The 17,797-nt window shown below is 46.3% G+C and overlaps 1 protein-coding gene across 1 annotated transcript in view; it reads left to right on the forward strand.

The window, feature by feature from the left end:
- The window catches only part of LOC130283435 (FRAS1-related extracellular matrix protein 1-like), a gene marked incomplete in the record, with an annotated part of 184,651 nt that overhangs the window by 59,011 nt on the left and 107,843 nt on the right, over window positions 1-17,797 (forward strand). Inside the window, 4 exon segments of the mRNA XM_056532930.1 lie at window positions 386-638; window positions 3,713-3,907; window positions 9,259-9,444; window positions 16,492-16,688. Of these exon segments, the coding sequence (XP_056388905.1) occupies window positions 386-638; window positions 3,713-3,907; window positions 9,259-9,444; window positions 16,492-16,688 (831 nt within the window).

Consider the following 17,797-nt stretch of genomic DNA (forward strand, 5'->3'; position numbering starts at 1 on the left):
AATGCGAGCTGTGGCAGGAAGGTTTGCTGTGTCTGTCAGCGTTGTGTCCAGAGCATGGAGGCGCTACCAGGAGACAGGCCAGTACATCAGAAGACGTGGAGGAGGCCATAGGAGGGCAACAACCCTGCAGCAGGACCGCTACCTCCGCCTTTGTGCAAGGAGGAGCAGGAGGAGCACTGCCAGAGCCCTGCAAAATGACCTCCAGCAGGCCACAAATGTGCATGTGTGCATGCAGCTGATAAGTACTGGAAGGATTAAGATTTTTTAATAGAAGTAATTTACAAATGTGTTTACATTTCTGGCACCAGTTGATTTAAAATAAATTGTTTTCCACCGGAGTACCCCCTTAAGTTCGAATTCCCTCTATGTGTTATTTGGCCCCCAGATCTCTCCTGTAAATGATGAAGCCCCCGAGCTGCGATCTGGCCTGAATCCCACCCTGGTGTGTCCGGAAGGAGGCCGCGTCTTCATAACCGCTGAAAACCTGTACGCGACTGATCCAGACGGCGATGACATGAGGCTCACGTACATGATCGCTCGTGTGCCGCTGTATGGAATGATCCAGAGGGAGGGCGTGGTGGTGGAAAAATTCACCCAGCTCGACGTCATACGAGGGTTCGTTTCCTATAGACATACAGGTAAGATTTTAGACTTTTGTTGGGTCTAAGGATATCAGCACAGAGTAGTTCAGGAGAGGATTGTGCGGATCCTTTATGGTGATGTTTTCCAACCAGTGTGCCTCCAGCTGTTGCAAAACTACGACTCCCAGCATGACCGCACAATCCTCTCCTGAACTAGAGTTCCCTACTAAAGGGTGCAGGTCCTGTCTGTAAGGACCATTACAGGAGAGCCGGGATCGTGGCTGATAAACCATCTTTGTGACATCTGTGTAGACTGTTGCAAAACTATAACTTCCAGCATGGCCGGACAGTCAAAGGCATGCTGGGTGTTGTAGTTTTGTAACAGCTTGAGCACAATCATCTCCTGAACTAGGGTTCCCTAGTAAAAGGTGCAGGTCCTGGCAGTAAGGACCATTACAGAGATCTTGGCTAATAAACCATCTTTGTGACTATATGTAGCAGTGCTGACACTTTGTATTAAGATGGCGGCCCGCCCGGCACACCTTTCCCACTTAGCTCCGGTTGTCATCGGCTCGCGCCGTATCCGTCCTGCTGTTTCTGTCAGTCTCCCGTCTCCCTTTCTGACGCACCTGTCAACGTTCGAAAATGTCTTTCCAAAAATAATTGAGGATTTGCTAAATTTTTTTCCCTCTTTCGCCGCCCGTAACGGCAGAGCAGATGCTTCTTCACGACGCCGAGCTAATGGTATATAAAAAAAGAATTGACTGTGGATTTCGGAATAATTTGATAAGTTACGAGTCGTGCATAATTAATGAACCTGAGGCTGGATGACGGCAGCAGATGTACAGTCCCGAATCCACCTGCACAACAAAAAAAATAGTTTATTGCTTTAAAATTACCAAAAGAAATTTGCTATAATTCTAAATTGCTTATTGTTGTGTGTATACAGCACCTACGCAGGCCGGTGCGTCTCCAGGGCAACAGACTACAAACCAACATCGTGTAGTCATGTCTCCTAATTCTTAGTTATTTCGTAGATAAGCAAGAAGTAGGGGACAGATGAAAGGTGACATGACTGCAGGGTCAGACTACACAGGGCTCGTTTGTTGTCTGTTACCATGGAGACTAATAGAACTGAATGGAAACCGTGCACCCAAAACAAAAGAAAATTCTTACTCAAGACCATCTTCACCAGTGGGTCATACATGATAATGGGCCCCCAGCTAATGAGGTCTAGAGGAGCTTACAAAGCAAGTTAATGGGGAATGCTAATGTTCTGTATAGCCACCTAGTGGTCCCCAGTCTTTATTCGCTGTATACGGAAAGGTTCTACAGAAGGGTTAGGCTTTATGTTCTAGTTTTATACCATTTACAAGATTTTTGGGTCTAGGCAATGCTCTGTGAGCTAAGCAACTTTGCCTTCAGACTGATACATTATTGCAAACTAGCAGAGACGTTTGTTTAGATGTGTTTAGCTCACAGAGCATTGTCTAGACTGGATACAATTGTATATACTTCTCAGTTTAGAGCAGGACTAGCTATGTACAATGTATCTGTCTGGAGTCCGGGTTGTTTAGCTCACAGAGCATTGTCTAGACTGGATACAATTGTATCACTTCTCAGCTGAGAGCAGGACTAGCTATGTACAATGTATCAGTCTGGAGTCTTATGTTTAGCTCACAGAGCATTGTCTAGACTGGATATCATTGTATCACTTCTCAGCTGAGAACAGGACTAGCTATGTACAATGTATCAGTCTGGAGTCTTATGTTTAGCTCACAGAGCATTGTCTAGACTGGATACAATTGTATCACTTCTCAGCTGAGAGCAGGACTAGCTATGTACAATGTATCAGTTTGGAGTCCAGGATGTTTAGCTCACAGAGCATTGTCTAGACTGGATACAATTGTATCACTTCTCAGCTGAGAGCAGGACTAGCTATGTACACTGTATCAGTCTGGAGTCTTATGTTTAGCTCACAGAGCATTGTCTAGACTGGATATCATTGTATCACTTCTCAGCTGAGAGCAGGACTAGCTATGTACAATGTATCAGTCTGGAGTCTTATGTTTAGCTCACAGAGCATTGTCTAGACTGGATATCATTGTATCACTTCTCAGCTGAGAGCAGGACTAGCTATGTACAATGTATCAGTTTGGAGTCCAGGATGTTTAGCTCACAGAGCATTGTCTAGACTGGATACAATTGTATCACTTCTCAGCTGAGAGCAGGACTAGCTATGTACAATGTATCAGTCTGGAGTCCAGGATGTTTAGCTCACAGAGCATTGTCTAGATCTGATACAATTGTATCTGCTTCTCATCTGAAAACAGGTTTACTGCCTCTGAATGAAAGATTTCTCTCAATGCTTTACACTGCAACTCTGTCTCTCCTCGATGCTTTACACTCCACTTGTGTTGCCTTAAAGGAGTACTCCGTGGAAAACTTTTTTTTTTAATCAACTTGTGCCAGAAAGTTAAACAGATTTGTAAATGACTTCTATTAAAAAATCTTAATCCTTCCTGTCTTCATTAGCTGCTGAATACTACAAAGCAAATTATTTTCTTTTTGGAACACAGCGCTCTCTGCTGACATCATGACCACAGTGCTCTCTGCTGACATCTCTGTCCATTTTAGGAACTGACCAGAGCAGCATATGTTTGCTATGCGGATCTTCTCCTACTCTGGACAGTTCTTAAAATGGACAAAGGTGTCAGCAGAGAGCACTGTGCTCGTGATGTCAGCAGAGAGCTCTGTTTTCCAAAAAGGAAAGAATTTCCTCTGTAGTATTCAGCAGCTAATAAGTACTGGAAGGATTAAGATTTTTTAATAGAAGTCATTTACAAATCTGTTTAACTTTCTGGCACCAGTTGATAAAATAAAATTAAATTAAATAAACGGTTTTCCACAGGAGTACTCCTTTAACGCTTTACACTGCAGCTCTGCTTGGTCAGGTTGACTACTGTGAATAGGAAGGAAGAGAATAAACTCCAAGTAAATATGAAGCAGTTTGCACTATATTTCACTGACAGGGTGTGAAGTCTTCCTAAAACCCCTGGGGGAGGGAGGGGCAGATTCACTTAAAGTTGATAGAATTCCGAGGTACTTAACATGTTGTCCTGATTTTTAAGGAGGGGAGATCGGAGCCTCGCCGCGAATGGATACGGTTACTTTGATCGTGTCAGATGGGGAATCCGTCTCAGCCGACACCTGTTGCATCGAGGGTCCTCCTCCCCCACCGATCCCACTTCACGCCAGCCTCCCCGTCTATGATCTGAACATCACCCTCTCGCCCGTCAATAATCAGCTGCCGGTGATAATCGTCGGTAAGTGGCCGATGATGAAGCGTTTGTCACAATCACTTCAGAGAAATGTTACCATGTGTCCTATTGATGTAAGTGGGAAAAAATATCGTAGGGAGAGGCAGCTGGACCGGGGAGCGAAGGCCGGGACTAGAGATGAGCCAACTTACAGTAAATTCGATTCGTCACGAACTTCTCGGCTCGGCAGTTGATGGCTTATCCTGCATAAATGAGTTCAGCTTTCAGGTGCTCCCATGGGCTGGAAAAGGTGGATACAGTCCTAGGAAAGAGTCTCCTAGGACTGTATCCACCTTTTCCAGCCCACGGGAGCACCTGAAAGCTGAACTAATTTATGCAGGAAAAGTCATCAACTGCCGAGCCGAGAAGTTTGTGACGAATCGAATTTACTGTAAGTTCGCTCATCTCTAACCGGGACTATGCGCAAGGTGTTCAGATATGACACAAGTCCTTATACCAGTGTGTCACAACCAGGGTGCCTCTAGCTGTTGCAAAACTACAACTACCAGCATGCCTGGACAGCCATTGGCTGTCCAGGCATAGTGGGAATTGTAGTTTTGCAACAGCTGGAGGTCCACAGTTTGGAGACCTAAGTTCTACAGCAGTGTTTCCCAACAGGAGTGCTTCTGGCTGTTGCAAAACTACAACCCCCAGCATGCCCGGACAGCCAACGGCTGTCCGGGCATGCTGGGAGTTGTAGTTTTGCAACATCTGGAGGTCCGCAGTTTTGATACCTAGGCTCCATAGCAGTGTTTCCCAACCAGCGTGCCTTCAGCTGTTGCAAAACTACAACTCCCAGCATTCCCCGGCATGCTGGGAGTTGCATTTTGCAACAGCCAGAGGCACCCTGGTTGGGAAACACTGCCTTATACAGTGTTTATATAGTAGTTATATCATGATAACTTTGATTATTTTTTATTATTGTTGTTATTATTATTTATTATTATTATATTATTAAAGGGGTATTCCAGGAAAAAACTTTATATATATCTATATATATCAACTGGCTCCAGAAAGTTAAACAGATTTGTTAATTACTTCTTTAAAAAAAAAAAATCTTAATCCTTTCAATAATTATGAGTTGCTGAAGTTGAGTTGTTGTCTTCTGTCTGGCAACAGTGCTCTCTGCTAGTGTTGAGCGGCATAGGCCATATTCGAATTCGCTAATATTAGCGAATATATGGACGAATATTTGTCATATATTCGCGAATATTCACATATTCGTTATATTATCGTTTTATTTTCGCATATGCGAACATTCGCGTATGCGAAAATTAACATATGTGAATATTAGCATATCCAAAATTAGCATACGCGAAAATTCGCATACGCGAAAATTTGCATATGCGAATTTTCGCACGCCAGTCTCACACAGTAGTATTAGAGCCTTCTTTACACCACACAAGCTGGAAGCAGAGAGGGGTGATCACTGTGATGTGTAATGTGGAAAAAAAAAAAAAAAAAAAACGAATATTCGTAATTACGAATATATAGCGCTATATTCGCGAAATTCGAATAATATTCGAATTGCGAATATTCGTGAGCAACACTACTCTCTGCTGACACCTCTGCTTGTCTCGGGAACTACACAGAGAAGAAGAGGTTTGCTATGGGGATTTTCTTCTACTCTGGACAGTTCCCGAGACACAGACAGAAAAGAACAACTCAACTTCAGAAGCTCATAAGTACTGAAAGGATGAAGATTTTTTTTTTAATAGAAGTGATTTACAAATCTGGGTAACTTTCTGGAGCCATTTGATATATAAAAAAAAGTTTTTTCCTGGAATACCCCTTTAATAATAATAACAATAATTAATAATTATAATAGTTATTATTAGTAGTAGCAGTAGTTATTTATTAATTATTATTATTTTAACAATAATAATATAATAATAATAATTAATAAAATCTGCAACTTTAAAATACACTTTGTATACCATTTGCAAGATCTTTACTTGCTAACATTGATTTAGATTATTTAGGGGATAAAAAACTCATCCTGACCATTATATTTCTCAAAGCTGAAGGTTTGTTCCCATTGTATCCAGACCAGATAATTCCCTGCGATTTAAACAGCCTGGACTCCAGACTGATACATTGTAACAGGACAGGAGGGAGATTTGTGCTGTTGATGTATCTAGCTGGATACAATTGTAACAAACCCTCAGCTGTGAGTGCTACATCTAGAGATTGCCCTGCTGCCAACAGAGGGTTTATAATGGACAAAACTACAACTCCAAAGGCCTGGTTAGGAAACAGTGGCCCAACGCTGTCAGGACATGCTGGGAGTTGTAGTTTTGCAACAGCTGGAGGCACACTGGTTGGGAAACACTGACGTAAACAACACAAATGTCTCTTCGCTTCTAGAGTCCTGGATGATTGTTCTAAACTGCACTGATACATTGTAACGAAACTGTCCCAAGACTAGATCATGATAGATTTTCAGTCTTTAAAGGGGCACTCCCATGGAAAACTTTTTTTTTTTTTTCTAAATCAACTGGTGCCAGAAAGTTAAACAGATTTGTAAATCACTTCTCTTAAAAAAAATCTTAATCCTTCCTGTACTTTTTAGGGGCTGTATACTAAAGAGAAATCCAAAAAAGAAATGCATTTCCTCTGATGTCATCATGACTACAGTGCTCTCTTCTGACCTCTGCTGTCCATTTTAGGAGCTGTGCAGAGCAGGAAAAAAATCCCCATAGCAAACATATGCTGCTCTGGACAGTTCCTAAAATGGACAGCAGAGGTCAGTAGAGAGCACTGTGGTCATGACATCAGAGGAAATGCATTTCTTTTTTGGATTTCTCTTTAGTATACAGCCCCTAAAAAGTACTGGAAGGATTAAGATTTTTTAATAGAAGTGATTTACAAATCTGTTTAACTTTCTGGCACCAGTTGATTTAAAAAAAAAAAAGTTTTCCACGGGAGTACCCCTTTAAATGTTTCCATTCACTACCAGCAAACAGAAATCTTAAAAATATTAAAGGCGTACTCCGATGGAAATTATTATTTTTTATTTATTTAATCCAATTCCCAAGAGAAAATACCCAGCACTGCTACGCTACTAGTCTTCTGCCGCTACGCTCTTCTGGCATAAAGACCATTCCGGTGCTCACATATAAAGTCCAAAATGCATCCAACAAGAATATAGTAAAGAATGTAGCACTCACCCGGTCAGAACGAACAGCAAGCTTCCTTATTTCGTTACAGCATGACAGCATGACAGCATTCCAACACATTTGGGAGAGCGGACGGAAACAGACGGGTGGGGGAGTGGGTTGGGCGATGGTCCGTATCGGGCAATTAGCGCTTTGTCAGGCCCCAGTTGATTTATTTAAATCAACTGGTGCCAGAAAGTTAAACAGATTTGTAAATTACTTCTATATAGAAATCTTAATCCTTACAGTACTTATGAGCTGCTGTATGCTCCAGAGGAAGTTGTGTAGTTCTTTCCTGTCTGAACACAGTGCTCTCTGATGACACCTCTGTCTATGTCAGGAACTGTCCAGAGTAGGAACAAATCCCCATAGCAAACCTCTCCTCTGGACACTTCCTGACTAGTGTTGAGCACGATTATTCGTAATGCAAACTTTTATCGCGAATATCAGCACTTGGCGATTTCGCAAATATTTAGAATATAGTGCTATATATTCGTAAGGATGAATATTCTTTTTTTTCACATGCAAATTTTTATGCGAATGAAGTGAATGAACATAGTGAATATGCGAATTTCGTGAACATAGGACCAATAATCATCAATATATTCGCGAAATATCGCGAATTCGAATATGGCCCCTGCTGCTCATCACTATTCCTGACATGGACAGTGGTGTCGGCAGAGAGTACTGTGGTCAGAGTGGAAAGGACTACACAACTTCCTCTGTAGTATACAGCAGCTGATAAGTAATGGAAGGGTTAAGATTTTTTAATAGAAGTAATTTACAAATCTGTATAACTTTCTGGCACCAGTTGATTTAAAAAAAATAGTTTTCCACCAAAGTACCCCTTTTAAGGCTGTGTTCACATATCCGAATTTCCACACGGATTTCTGCATGGAAATCTGCAAGGAAATTCTGCATGTGTTTACAGCCTTATGAATTTCAATGGGTTTCCACAGTCCCATTCAAACTGCAGAATTTCTGCATCTGTCTTTCCGCTGCGAAAATTCTGCATTCCAAATTCTGCAAAAAGAAAGGTCCTTTCCAAAATTTGCATGCGGAACCTCATTGAAGTGAATGCGGGAATTGAGGGGAATTGTGTGTGTAATTGTGGATTCTTCACAAAATTTGACAAAAGCAATGAAAGAAAAGCACGGAGAATTCATGCGGAATCCATGCGCAATAAGTCTATAGAAAATCTGCATATATAGAATGATACAGAATTCTGCGTTGGCATCATTTGGCCGGAAATCCGCATTAGATATGCGTAAATTCCGACGTGTGAACGAAGCTTAATTAATTGGATCATAAAGTATAATAGAAAGTAACAGATTTTTTGTTTTAATTCAACAGTAATTAAAGGGGCATTCCAGTTACTAAAATCAAATCCTATATTTACAGCATAGTGAATGCATCTGATAACAGGGGGTCTGACATTTTTGACCCCCATGATCAAAAGAAGGGGCCCCCAATAGTGTTGAGCGGCATAGGCCATATTCGAATTCGCGAATATTCGCGAATATATGGACGAATATTCGTCATATATTCGCATATTCGTATATTCGTTATAGTCTCGTTTTATTTTCGCATACGCGAACATTCGCGTATGCGAAAATTAACATATGTGAAAATTTGCATATACAAAATTAGTGTACGTGAAAATTCGCATATGCGAATATTAGCGTATGCGAATTTTCGTATATGCGAATTTTCGCACGCCAGTCTCACACAGTAGTATTAGAGCCTTCTTTACACCACAAAAGCTGGAAGCAGAGAGGGGTGATCACTGTGATGTGTACTGTGAAGAAAAAAACAAAAAAAAAACGAATATTCGTAATTACGAATATATAGCGCTATATTCGCGAAATTCGCGAATTCGCGAATATGCGATATTCGCGAATAATATTCGAATTGCGAATATTCGCGAGCAACACTAGCCCCCAACTCTCCCTATACAGTGCTCGGGTATCTTCAATGCTCCCGTAGACAATGCATGGGGTGTGGGGCCCCATTCTGGAGATCATAGGGGAATGGGTCTATACTCTGGGACCTCCTGTGATTGGGGATACAATTTTAGGGGTTGGAATACCACTTTTATTACTGACAAATAGTCAAAAGATTTGGAACGGTCATGGGCACCAGCCGAGCCCAGTATTCTCCACATTCTTCATGTGACATTGTATTATTGAACATTGGCAGGTGACATCTTTGTTGTGGATGAAGGCTCCTCCTCCCCGATATCTGTAAATCACGTGAACGCATCGGACATGGACACCTCGTCCGATTCCTTAATTTTCCACATGGAGTCTCAGCCACAAAACGGATATCTGGAAAACACCATACCCTCCCCGGGGTCCGAGAAGAGCCTCCCCGAGAGCAGAATCAGTAAGTGATTTCCTACCAGCGTATCGGGTGCTTAAAGCGAACACCATTGCGTTTTTGTATTTTAAAATCTAAATAAAGAAAATAAAAAAATTCTCGGTTATCTCCATTGGGGGACACAGAGACGGTGGGTATATCCTGCTGACACTAGGTATACAAAAAGAAAGTCGGCCCCTCCTGGCAGGATATACCCGCCTACTGACTCTGAGCTATCAGTTTTAGTGTCAGTAGGAGGCAGGCACAGTTCTTGGAGTTCTTCAGACCTGGTCTTTTTTTTTATTTTATAGCTAGGGCCTGTTTGAAGGTTCTTTTCTCCTTTTTATTTTCTCTTTTTCAGGTGGCTGGTTCAGGAGCATGGCGCTACCTGTTCCCCCATATGCGCATAGAGCATGCACTGTTAACCCCTTCCCGCCAACGGCCAGTGCCTGGGGTTGTACCTTTGGTCCGGGTCCCCCTACCTTCCCTGCTCGTCCCGCTGTCTCAGCCTGACATGATGCAGGTGACCATAGCTGGCTGAAGACATCTTAGGTGAGTATGGCGGATTAGGGTGAGTATGTCCCTCTCCTGCCCCCAGCCCTCCCCCCCCCCCCCTTCCCTCCACAGCACCTCTCCATCTGCCCTTGGGGTCCCCTATTACAAAGGGCCCCAGGGGGATTTTCCTGGGGTTGATGGCTACCTTTTATTAAATCTAGGGATAGGGTTTTTCAGCCTCCGGGTCTTCTCTCTCTATGCACATGTCAGGGGAGGGGGGTGTATCGGGGAAATCCTTCCCCTCCCCCCACCGCTGGCACTACTTACTAGAGTTGTCAGCGCTCCAGTGCCCGGCCGCAGCCCCTGTCAGCTTTTTACTTTCGTTTTCACCCATATTTTCGGGTATAATTCACGCTTCTGAGTGCATATTAAAGGAGTACTCCGGCGCGCACTTTTTTCCTTTTATCCCATCCGGGCTGCAAAATAAAAGAAAACACACTTTCTCTTACCTGCCAACGAGCCCCCGGAGCTCCGGTACACTCCGGTACAGGCGTTCGGTCCCCGGGCTGTATTCTTCTTACTTCCTGTTAGCCCGGCACGTCACACGGAGCTTCAGCCTATCACTGGCCGAGGCGGGACATCGCTGCGACCGGTGATAGGCTGAAGCTCCGTGTGACGTGCCGGGCTAACAGGAAGTAAGAAGAATACAGCCCGGGGACCGAACACCTGTACCGGAGTGTACCGTAGCTACGGGGGCTCGTTGGCAGGTAAGAGAAAGTGTGTTTTCTTTTATTTTGCAGCCCGGATGGGATAAAAGGAAAAAAGTACTCCTTTAATTGAGGCTGCGGCCTGTGCCAGGACTTAGCTCCGCCCATTTCCCACATTACGGGCATGCTGGCGGGGCGCCCATCCTCCTTTCTTCTGCGACCAATGAATTTCGGTGGGTCAATTTCTGGGTGCCTCCCTCTCTGGCTCCAATAGGACGCCGTTCTGGTACTGTGACCGCCCTGTTCCTGGGTCAGTGCAGGCGCCAACTCCCCCTTCTCTCTGCCTGCTTGCCTGCAGATTCAGCTGCTACCTGCCTCTTCAGCCAGGACACAGCACAGCCACAGCCTGCTTCACATCTCCAGTCAAGGTTCACAGCTCAGATACAGCCTGCTTTCAGCTCCAGCAAGGGACACAGGACCTGGGCGAGATTGCTCCATATTATTGCTGACTACTTATCACTAGCAACTATGTCCGACCCCAGACCAGAACCCCCCCAGAAAGGCAACCACAGCCTTGGTCACCTACTATTTTTGTGTGGGCTGCAAGACCAAAATGCCCGGTAGTTCCACTGAATCCACATGTCCCGCCTGCTCCACCACGCGCTCCATTTCCCCTCCCTGTACTTTGGAGGATGTCCCTCTGGAACGTGCAGTGTCCGCTCCTCCCCCAGAGGGGTTTTTCTCCCTTTCCCAGTCGATCTCCGACCTGGCTAAGGTCTCCAGATCAGTGGCTTCGGCTGTCAGACCCGTTGTACCCGTGCACGTACCCCAGGGAGTCCCGTTCGGTCTCTCCTGAACCCGACTCCCAGCGCTATCACAAGTGCCCTAAAGTAACTTTGCCAGGCTTTTCTCCAGAGTTGCGTGTTTGGGATAGACTTTCTCCCTGTAGGTCACGCTCCTCTTCACCAGCTCACCGGCAGTGCCCCCCCTCTAGGGGCCACTCCCCCAGTGACCATCCCAGGTCCCCGACTCCTCATTCTAGGTCTCACACAGCCCAGTCTAAGGATACCACTGCACCCTCCCACTCTCCAGGGGAAGTAGTGGGTGACGGGTCGGAATCCACCTTGGATCATGAGACCACTCTGCCGTGTCTGATATGGTGGACAGCTTGGTGTCAGCCATCAGGGACACTTTTCATCTGGAGGACCCAAGAACTTCAGATACTGATCCAGAAGTTTCTTTTTGCCGTTCTTGTCATTCCCCTAAGGCTTCAGTTCTCATGCTGAATTTGATGCCTTACTGAACGCGGCTTGGAAGCATCCAGACAAAAGTTTCCAGGGATCCAAGAAGATTCAAGCTCAATTTCCCTTTCCTCCAGATCTGGATTCCAAGTGGACAGCGCCACCTGCCGTAGATCCTCCAGTTTCTCGTCTGTCCAAATCTACTACCCTGACGCTGGCAGATGCAGCATCCTTTAAGGATCCGGCAGACAAGAAGATCGAAAACTTAGCGAAATTTGCCTTTGAAGTGGCAGGTTTGTCCTTGCTACCCGTCTTCGCTTCCACTTGGGTGTCCAAGGTAGTTTCGGTTCGGGCTTCTCAGCTACAGCAGGGCATCCTTTCAGGCACCCCTCGGGAGGACTTGGCAGACGTCGCTCGTCAGCTCTCTCAGGCCGGGGACTTTTTCTGTTGAGCAGCTTTGGAGTCAGCCCGATGTATGGCCTTTGTCTCAGGCAACTTGGTGGTGATTCGTCGCTCCATGTGGCTGAAGATGTGGAAAGCAGATGCTGCTTCGAAGAAATCTCTCACAGAGTTGCCTTTCTCCAGAACTCGGCTCTTTGGGAAACGCCTAGATGAAATTATTTCTGAAGCTACTGAAGGTAAAAGTTCTCTGCTGCCGCAGAGCAAACCTCGCCACTCCGTTCAATGTTGGAAGACTGCTTCGCTTTGGCCCTTTCGGTCCTTTGCTTCGGGTCGCCCTCCCACGCAGGCGCGAAACGGCCCAAACAGTTGTCTGGCTTCCAGAAAGGACGTGCCTTGAAAAAAGGGGCTTTCCGAGAGTGGGAGGCACTCTCGGAAAGCCCCTTTTTTCAAGGCACGTCCTTTCTGGAAGCCAGACAACTGTTTGGGCCGTTTCGCGGCCAAGTCTGGTAACCATAAGCCTCCCTCGTCCTGAAGGGACTCCCCCACCTGTATCCTTTTCTCTCCCCTAGACAGAAGTGGCTGTTAGAGGGGGGAGACACCGTGTCCAGTGCCAGGCAGGCACAGCAAGGGCTGCTGAGGACACAAGCGTGGACTCCCGGAGTGAGAGACGTGGCTCCTGTAACATATAGCAGAATCGTTCTGCCTGGACTTACCACTTATTAACTGGAGGAGAAGCGCTTTGGAAACAAATCCCCATTTTCTGTGTTCCGGATTATGGGTCACACATTTTGAATCTTACCTTGATACTGAGCGTCTAGGACACTCAGAGGGGATCCTGGAGCAGCTGACCTCACGTCCTTTGAGTGATTCTACATGCCTGCATAGGTGTTGTGCCCTCAGCACAACGCCCTCCGGTAAGCCTTACACTTGGTTTCCTAAGGGGCTCACCTATTCTGACATATTACACTAGGAGCGCATCTCTTTCCTTTTTTTCATATACATGTATCCTTTTCTCGGGTGGGTAGCCATCTTTCTCTTTGGCTAACGCAAATTCAGGACGCCTGGGTCCGGGACGTCATATCCGATGGTTACCGGATAGAATTTGCTTCCCTTCCCCCGGATCGTTTCTTCCGATCCCGCCCTCCTCTTTCCCCTTCTTTGGTGGTAACCTTTCAGGTTGCTTTAAGTACCCTCCTCGCTCAAGGAGTGATTGTGCCAGTTCCTTCAGGGGATCGTTTTTTGGGGTTCTACTCAGATCTCTTTGTCATCCCCAAGAAAGGGGGCTCTGCCCACCCCATTCTGGACTTCAAGCTACTCAACTGCCACTTGTGGCTACATAATTTTTGCATGGAGTCCCTCCGCTCCGTGGTAGCGTCCATGGATCAGGGGGAGTTTCTTTCCTCAGTGGATATCCGGGATGCCTATCTGCACATACCCATTTCCCCCGCCCATCAGTGTTCCCTGCGGGTCATTTCCAGTTCATGGCTCTGCCTTTTCCAGTTCATGGTGGCGGTGATTGCCATCCTTCGGATCCAGGGGATCTTGGTGCTCCCTTACCTGGACGATCTTTTGATCAAAGCTCCTTCCCGGACCCAAAACTTGGAGAGTCTTCATCTCACTGTACAGACTCTGTCCGCCTTCGGTTGGGTGATCAACCGGGAAAAGTTCAGTCTTTCTCCCTCCCAGTCCCTTGTCTTTCTGGGTCTCCTTTTTGGACACGGCGGCTGCCCATGTTCGTCTTCCGTTGGACAAGCGATGCCCCCTGCAGGAGGGTGTCTGTTGCCTATGGCACCCCTCTCTTGTCCCAATTCGCTTCTGCATGGAGGTGCTGGGCCAGATGGTGGCGGCCATGGAAGCAGTCCCTTTTGCCCAGTTCCGCTATCGCCCTCTTCAGCTGACCATCTTGGCCCAGTGGAATAAGTCACTGTCCACTCTGGATCGCTGGATTCTTTTCCCCCCTCCGTTCGTTGGTCTCTTCACTCTCCCCTCCATCTCCAGGGGTGGTCGTTTCTTCCCCTCCACTGGCAGGTCGTCACGACCGATGCGAGTCTTCTGGGTTGCGGAGGTGTGTTTCGGGGCCTAACGGTCCAGGGTCGCTGGTCCCCTCAGGAGGCTCACCACCCCATCAATCTTCTGGAGCTCCGTGCCATCTTTCTCTGTCACCTCCAATGGGAGATTCTCCTACAGGGTCATCCTGTTCGAGTCCAATCAGACAAAGCCATGGCAGTGGCGTACATCAATCGCCAGAGCGGCACACGCAGTCGCTCGGCGATGGAGGAGGTCTCCAACATTCTGCTCTGGGCCGAGCCTCTGGTTCCGCGCGTGGTACGCCGACATAATTTGACTGGTCGCCGACGTACCCGAGTCTCCCAGTTCGCCTCAACCAGCTCTCCCAGGGTCCTCTCTGCCACCCCAATTTACTGTCGCTTCATTTGGCGGCATGGTGGTTGAAACTGCGGTTTTCAGAGCTCGGAGGTTTTCTTCCGGTGTGATTCGCACCATGCCTCGGGCTCGGAAGCCTTCCTCTGCTTGGACTTACCACCGCACTTGGCAGGCTTATTTCTGGTGGTGTGAGGCTCAGTCCGTCTCCCCGGTTGTCTTTTCCTTTCTGCGCCTTCTTGCCTTCTTGTAATCTGGTCTGGATCAGCGCTTGGCTCTCAGCTCCCTTAAGGGTCAAGTGTCGGCTCTTTCTATTCTGTTTCAGCAGCAGTTAGCTTCCAACCCTCACATCCGCACCTTCCTGCATGGCATGGCCCATTCGGCTCCGGGTGACGCCTTTTTGTGATTCCGGACAGTTGTCGCAAGGGTCTTTCAGCTTCCAAGGTGACCATCTCGCGGTGGATCCGTTCCCCCATCTCAGAATTGTACCGGCATAAAGGGAAGGTCCCACCTTTTCGGGTTACTGAACATTCAACATGTTCCGTTGGGGCTTCATGGGCGCTATGCCAAAGGGCTTCGGCCTTACAAGTCTGCAAGGTGGCTATCTGGTCGTCCTTGCATACTTTCACCAAGTTCTACCAAGTGCACACTTTTGCGTCCGCGGACGCCGGTTTGGGTCGCAAGGTGTTGCAGGCGGCAGTGGCTCAGTCTTCTTCTGATTCTGTTTTGGGTGTTTTTCCCACCGCGGGAACTGCTATGGTATGTCCCACGGTCTCTGTGTCCCCCAATGGAGACGGCCAAGAAAAGGATTTTTTTTATGTTTACCATAAAATCTCTTTCTTGGAGGATCCATTGGGGGACACAGCACCCACCCATTTGTTTGTGGTTATGGTTCGGTTTTTGGTCCGATGGGTTGTGTTAGGTTCTTTTTGTCTTGTTCCCTCAGACACCTGCTGGTTTTCTTTTTCTGTCGGTCCTCTCCTACTGCTTTGGGACTAAACTTATGAGCTCAGAGTCAGTAGGTGGGTATATCCTGCCAGGAGGGGGCGACTTTCTTTTTGTATGCCTAGTGTCAGCCTCCTAGTGGCAGCAAGATATACCGACAGTCTCTGTGTTCCCCATTGCATCCTACAAGAAAGAGATTTTTAACGGTAAGCATAAAAAATCTACTTTTCAATCTATCTCTATAGCACTTGAGGCTGTGTTTTTCCTATTACAGTGTTCCAAATGGCTAGAGAGATGATTGTTAAAAAAAAACTGACTGCTTCAGCCACCACTAGGTGGAGCTTTGGAGCTGACTGCATACTTGTTATAGAAAATCATGCAGAGTTGCCATCCCCTAAACTCCCTCTAGAGGCACTGCAACCAGAAGATATAAGAAATAAGATACAGATCTACATTCTATATCTACAGTAGTGTTTCCTAAACCATGCGCCGAGCGCCAACTACAACTCCCAGCATGCCCGGACAGGTCCAGGAATGCTGGGAGTTTTAGTTTAGCAACAGCTGGAGGCACGCTGGTTGGGAAACACTGCTGTGAAACCTAGGTATCCAGACTGTGGACCTCCAGATGTTGCAAAACAACAACGCCCAGCATGCCCGAACAGCCAACGGCTGTCCGGGCATGCTGGGAGTTGTAGTTTTGCAACAGCTGGAGGCACACTGGTTAGGAAACACTGTCCTACAGCATAACCCTCTCAGCTGTGCTCTCAATGTAAAGGGGTATTCAGGTTTAATGTAAATAGTGTGAAGAGTTTCTCATTCACTGTCAGCTAGCAGAGATCTTAAAGGTGTTGAGGAACTGGATAGGAGTCTCTTATAAAGAGGAATCTTCTGTGTCCCTCCCAAAGCCTCGTTCAGTCTTCACCACATGAGCTCCGGCTACATCCGCTACGTCCAATCACGTCATCGACGCACCGAACCCACCGCGGATTTCTTCATGATCTCGGTCACAGACTCCGTCCATAGATCCACGATTGTCCCATTCTACATCGTCATCAAACCCGTGAACGATGAGGAACCCAGAATGCTCGCCAGGAACATGACGGTAATACTCCATGTCTGGAGCCAGCCTTCAGGGTTGTTATTGGGGGGTTGGCAAACCAGGCGGCTGCCAGGGCCCCCAATCTATCAGGTGGAGTGCTCCAGAGCAGTGATCTCCAAACTGTGGACCTAAAACTACAACATCCAGCGTGCCGAAGTATAATACAGGATATAACTCAGGATCAGTACAGGATCAGTAATGTAATGTATGTACACAGTGACCTCACCAGCAGAATAGTGAGTACAGCTCTGGAGTATAATACAGGATATAACTCAGGATCAGTACAGGATAAGTAATGTAATGTATGTACACAGTGACCCCTCCAGCAGAATAGTGAGTACAGCTCTGGAGTATAATACAGGATATAACTCAGGATCAGTACAGGATAAGTAATGTAATGTATGTACACAGTGACCTCACCAGCAGAATAGTGAGTGCAGCTCTGGGGTATAATACAGGATATAAATCTAGATTTTCCTAGCTTGTGACGGAAAATATTAGTTATATGAAGACAGGAGGCGAGTATCTTATGCATTAATCTTCCTTTATTAATGCCCATAGCAGAAATTCAAAACTCTTTTAATGAATTTTTACTAAAAAACTTTTAAAGAACCACTTAAAACTACAACTCCCAGCAGTCCATAGGGTGTATTGACCAATCCCTGGCCGGGATGCTTGGTATATAAGGGACTGCTTCCATTGTCTCCTCCTCTTTCTTGATGCGAAAACTGTAGCCGCAACTTGAACCTGGAATCACGATAGAACCCAAACCGATTCCATAGGACCTCGAATCACCGGGCCGAAACCATGTCCCAACGGGGACACCATAACGAGTAGGAAAAAATTCCGGAACACCTCAGCCTCCGACATGAAGGATGCCGTCTTCAGTAGCCTGGGAAGAAAAGGAATACCATGACAGGGTTGGGTTGGGTGGGAAGATACTCGCCTCCTGTCTTCATATAACTAATATTTTCCGTCACAAGCTAGGAAAATCTAGATTTATATATCAGACAGGAGGCTCATATCTTATGCAAGTTCAAAGCTAGACATAAGAATGATATCAATACATGACAGACAAATTACAGAATTGACATAGATATGTGTTCCTCCGG

The sequence above is a fragment of the Hyla sarda genome, chromosome 7 (assembly GCF_029499605.1).
Source record: "Hyla sarda isolate aHylSar1 chromosome 7, aHylSar1.hap1, whole genome shotgun sequence".
Taxonomy (NCBI): Eukaryota; Metazoa; Chordata; class Amphibia; order Anura; family Hylidae; genus Hyla; species Hyla sarda.